This window comes from Notolepis coatsorum, assembly GCF_963971535.1.
Source record: "Notolepis coatsorum genome assembly, chromosome: 3".
NCBI lineage: Eukaryota > Metazoa > Chordata > Actinopteri > Aulopiformes > Paralepididae > Notolepis > Notolepis coatsorum.
In genome coordinates, this window is record NC_140167.1 from 64,652,055 (window position 1) to 64,658,054 (window position 6,000).

The following is a 6,000-nucleotide window of genomic DNA, read 5'->3' on the forward strand; positions in this document are numbered from 1 at the left end:
TATGACCAAAGTGCATTTGTGGGTAAAGATGAGAAGGTTTTATTTTTCACTGGTCTACCTACATTCCAGATTTTGTTAGCACTCTATGCATACCTTAGTCCCCACCTTCCTGTGAAGAAGTCGCTTAATCCATTCAAGATGCTGATGCTGACATTGATGCGACTAAGGCTTAATGTTTCTACAACCTTCCTATGTTATGCATTCAATGTGTCAATATCCACTGCTTCTAGGGTATTTACTTATTGTATTTTGCACAATCACAATGTTGAGTTTTTTTGTGGAGGACATCTTCAGTTTTGCAGGATTTTGAGAAAGCATGGCACTTGAGACAAAACACACTATATCCTATATAATTGTATTTTAATTCCTCTTGTTTCTTTATATACATTGCGTACAGCTTGTTATATTACATTTTATTGTATTTTCTTGTTCTTGTGGCCATCTTGGTCGACAGGTCATTTGTCAAGTAATTGGTCAAACGTTTCACACCGAAACGTCATGATATGATTTCAGGCTGCCAATAAATTTGGAAAAACCTGGAGTGCGTGCCTGGACATTGTTTTTCCCTATTTTTATGTGTGGTACAATACACCATTCCCATCAGAACACTTGAATAACAGAAGAGACAGTTTTGTATGTAACGTGTTTAATAATTGTTTAATAATTTTGTCACAGGAGAGATTAGCCTCTAGGATGGAACCCAGGTAGGTAATTTCATCTTTCCTTGTGACAATATTGTCACCCACTGTAACTGAGAAGTTACAAGTTGTCGAACAGAACTTGTAAGTCGCTTTGGATAAAAGTGTCAGCTATTTTCTTTTCTATTTTTTTTTTATATCCTTTATTTATCCAGGAATGTCCCATTGAGATACAATATATCTTCTTCCAGGGAGTCCTGACCAACACGGCACACAACACGTTTCAACATAAAAACAAGGGCATTAAACAAAAAACATACAAATCAAATATGTGATAGTGGCTTAGCCACACATTTTGCAGAGATTTGTAGCAGTGTTCCATTCAGATTATCAACACCGCAAGGTTTATCTGGTTTAAGTGATAGGAGGAGCTTTTCAATATCATTTGGACTTGTGCATTTAAATTTAAATCGGCATTTCTTGTCATACATTATATGTTTTTTAATTACAGAGTCTGACAGCTTACCACTCATTGGCAACATTTGATTTATAATTGTGTTTACCTTGGAAACAAAGTAATTGTTGAAATGAGTTGCAATGTCAAATGGTTCATTCAATGTTTTCCATAGTCTCTTACTATCCCCTTTACACTCCTCCAATCTGGTTTGATAATAATGTTTTTTCTTCTGTAATTGTATTCATTTATAAATGTATAACTGTTGATTGATATGCACTGTCCCTGATCAAATAAACTGAGTAAACTCAAACGAAACTATTGTTTTATTGCACAATCGTAGCGGGCATTGTAACGTTTGGGGTTTTGCGAGAGAACCAGTGTTGCAGTGAAAGATTAAACAAGTGAGAGAGACAGATGGACAGAATGAATTAATGAAAACTTTATTTAACTGATTGCAGAATGGGTACAATACAGTATGGCTCAATACACACAAAATGTTTAAGGGGATGCAGAGCAGAGAAAGACTAGCCTGTGAAGGTGTCACATTGGATTGGCAACCCCCCACACACACCATTGAAATGCTAATTGTTGGGGGACCCTGATGTAAACAAGACGAAAGTATTTCTCAGGTCTGCACCCCCTTAACAATTGTATGTATTGAGCTGGACTAAGCTCATTGAGCTGAGTAATATTATTGGCAAAACTTAGCCTGAAGTATATAATTAGGTTGCTGTATATCAAAAAAAATAATAATAATTGTTCTTGTTACTGACTCGTGTCAATCTTCCATGTTTTCGCTATAGTGTGTAGACCTTGCTACACATGTATTTCGTTCATATTGTTTATGGACAATGAGATGGGAGTGGAACTTTGTACATGCCCTTTGGGCTTCGTTCCCTCCTAGCACTGTTTTTTTAAATAATGTGCTAAATAAATAAAATAAAATAAACATATGAAGCTAAATACTCTGCTCTCACATTGTAGCTTCCTGGGGGCTTGTTCAGAGGAGGCTGAACTCACATTTCGCCGTGAACTCAGCTGTAACATTATTACTGACTGTGGATCGCTCGTGCTATCGCGCAACGTGATTGGTTGTTTCAAAACAAAGTGGGTCTGGGAAATGAAGTGTGGATTCGCGCAAAATGAATTAATATATATACATTTAATAACGTTAATTTTTAATCGTTGGGCATGGGGGGAGGTATCAAGTCTTTTCAAGTCAAGTGAAGTTGCGTAGCAACAACAGACAATAAGTTGACTCAGAATAACTCATGTACAAATGCCGATATGCCCTACTTTGTTTACTTGTTTATTGCACAATGTCGCTCTATTGGTTGGATTCTTATTATATATTATTACTATTGTATTATGCACATCGTTGCGGGCAATTTAATTTTATAAATAATAAAAAAAATATATAAATATTAGAAAGGCCTGGGAATCAAACCCCGGGCGTCGGCTTGAAAGGAATGGGGATAAACCACTAGACCACGGTACTAGTCAAAATATATCATTATAAATAGAGCCCACCTAGCTATCTACACAAAATATATATATTGACTGCTCCATTCGACAGGTTTTAACTGGTTAATTATTTTATTCAGCAACATTGCTTTAGACATGGTATGGTATTTATTTTAGACAACAAAACATACAGATCGTTATACAGTATACTGTGTAGGACGTTGTAGCGTCCGTCTAATGACTTTGCGCCTCCTGGCGGCATAAAATAGAACAGCAGCCTGGGTTCCTAATTCATTTCCACGACGTGATATAACCGTGCTCACGTCGCGGCAAAGCGCCCAGGAAAACTAAAAGCTTCATCTGTATGTGTGTGTGTTTGTGTAAATTATTGTGTGTGAAGGTTCATGAAAGGATGTATAATGAGTGAGTACATGTATGCGTGCACGTGCAAGTGTGTTAAACGCTGTGTGTGTGTGTACGTACGTTGAATATGTGTATGGGAGTGTGCGTGAGCATGTGTGTGTGTGTGTGTGTATCTTTAAATGTGCTGTAAATCTGCGAGTTAGTGGGCGAGTATAGCTTCATTAAACGTGCATTACCTAGGCTTCGCAAAGCAGACGCGGCTGTATTTATGGTCACATCACATCGGAGCGAATAAACCAACACATAAATAATAATAATGCCCCTCGCTCTCTCTCTCCCATTGTTAGTCTATCCCACTCTCTACCTTTCTCCTCTTCTCTCTCTACATGTCCTTTCACCCCTGTTCTCTCTATTACTCATCTCTCTATCCCTTGCTCAGAATATATCTCTAGCCAAGACTATCCCTACAGGGGACCTACACACAAACACACATACTTTTAATATGCACAAACACAAACCTGTATGCATAGCACACATCCTATTATCTCTCTCTCTCTCTCTCTCTCTCTCTCTCTTCCTCTTCCTCTCTCTCTTCCTCTCCCTCCTCTCTCTATCTACCTGACACATTATAAGTCGCAACTAAGGAACACATACGCAACTCTCCATCACCTCAACGGTGCAAAGAGCTATTCTTAGAGCACATCCATCCGTTCATCCGCCCCCTCCACTCCTCCTCTCCAATCCTCCCATATTCCCCTCTAATAAATGCCCAGGCCTCTAACATGGCCTATTTGCTGTATCTCTGTGTAATAAAGACTCACATTGAGGGAACGGGGGAGCAATCAATTATGTTTTTCACGCCACTTAGAGACAAGGTCGGGGACAGTGTCTCCGTTTAAACACTCTCTCATTACCTCACGGTGACGACTTAAAGGGGCAGTTCACTCAAGAGATCTGCTGTAGAGATATCCAGCGTCACTCCAATACAATAGAGCTGAATGGCACTCGGTTTGTGATGCTCAAAGCATAAAAAAAATTATAATTATAATAATAATTGAAAACAGAATTCATTAGTATGGGGGTGTAGTTCGGTAGAGGATAGTTCCTACATGAAACTGCTCACAACACGGCCTGTAGATTATTTTTCATAACCGGGTCATGACTTCTGGAAAGAGACATAGCTTTTGAGACATAGGATACCATCTGACATGCAGGTTGTGAGCTGGATTGATGTACATGGCTTGTGCCTTCGCCCGCTGAGCCACTAGAATTATATCTTGTTGTACTTCATATTTTATCAAATAAATCAGGATGTCAAGCGTCTCTTCTTCAAGTTCTTCCTAAGTGAAAAAGTACCTATAGCTTCTGAGAACCTCCAGGGGGCCTCCTCTTGAAACCAGGGGTTACATTTCTATTCATGCCCAGACTTGGAGCATCTACCCTGGGACGGCAGGGGGCCAAAATAAATGGCATGTGCCCTACAACAAACCGGTCAGCCCTCACAGCCCTCACCCCCCTAACACACACACACACACACACACACACACACACACACACACACACACACACACACACACACACACACACACACACACACACACACACACACACACACACACACACACACACACACACACACACACACACACACACACACACACACACACACACACACACACACACACACACACGGGAGGGAGGGAGGGAGGGAGGGAGACATCTAATGTTTCATTAGAACAGCCAGCCTCCCCTCACACAGATTCCCATTGGATACTGGCTGAAAGGTTGTGTGTGTGTGGGTGTTTTGTGTGTGTCTGTGTGTGTGTGCTTTGTGTGTGTGTGCTTTGTGTATATATATATATACACATGTGTGTGTGTATATATGTACATGTATATATATATGTGTGTGTGTGTGTGTGTGTGTGTGTGTGTGTGTGTGTGTGTGTGTGTGTGTGTGTGTGTGTATATCTGTTTTAAAGCCTTACCGACAGCCTTGCAGGCCTTGGAGACGGGGTCCATCTCGTAGCCTTCGTAACACTCACACTTGTAGTCTCCTTTATAGTTGATGCAGATCTGACTGCAGGCCTCTGGATTCTCACATTCATCTATATCTGCAGGACACACAACACAAATACCTCAATAAGACCTCTGGAGATTACAGAGACAGTGGACACACACACACACACACACACACACACACACACACACACACACACACACACACACACACACACACACACACACACACACACACACACACACACACACACACACACACACACACACACACACACACACACACACACACACACACACACACACACACACACACACACAAGTATGACAATGCCTGACAAGCCTGGATTAATCCAGGTTTTAATGCTGGATCAGCAGGCTTCATGCTGTACCTCCACACGTCTTCTTATCCAGCAGCTTGTAGCCAGGGGGACAGCCACACTCAAAACCAATCCTGCTGTCACTACAGACATGAGAGCAGCCCCCGTTGTTATCTGCACACTCATTAAGACCTGCAGAGAGAGAGAGAGAGAGAGAGAGAGAGAGAGAGAGAGGGTGATAGAGAGAGATAGAGAGAGAGAGATGTAGAGAGATAGATGGAGAGAGAGAGGGGGTGATAGAGAGAGGGGGAAATGGCCAGAGGGGGTAGAGAGAGACACACAGAAAGAGCGAGAGATGCACACGGAAAGAGAGGGGGGAGAGAGGGGATAGGATGGGGAGGTGGATTAAGGTTGGGGAAAGGGAGAGATTGAGGTGGAGAGGGTGAGAGGGAGGGAAGGATAGAGAGATATGGGGGGGAAGAAAGAGAGCAAAAGTAGAGCAGAATAGAGGGAGGAAAGTGAAAGATAAGAGGAGTCGGGTGGAGGGAATATTGGTGATAAAGAGTGATGGGAAGGAAGATAGAGGGAAAGAGAGAGATGGTAGTATGAAGCAGAGAAGGAGAGAGAGACAGAGAGAGGGTGGGGGAAGAGAGAGAGAGAGAGAGACCAAGAGAGAGAGAGGGGGGAGAGAGGAGTTGAATATTGATGAAGAAACCCCCAGTAGGCTCCTGGACAGAACAAT

At 41.7% G+C, this 6,000-nt stretch overlaps 1 protein-coding gene across 1 annotated transcript in view; it reads right to left on the reverse strand.

Moving 5' to 3' along the window:
- lrp8 (low density lipoprotein receptor-related protein 8, apolipoprotein e receptor) overlaps positions 1-6,000 on the reverse strand; it is a gene marked incomplete at both ends in the record, with an annotated part of 393,308 nt that overhangs the window by 93,948 nt on the left and 293,360 nt on the right. Inside the window, 2 exon segments of the mRNA XM_084311233.1 lie at positions 4,908-5,033; positions 5,331-5,450. Of these exon segments, the coding sequence (XP_084167359.1) occupies positions 4,908-5,033; positions 5,331-5,450 (246 nt within the window).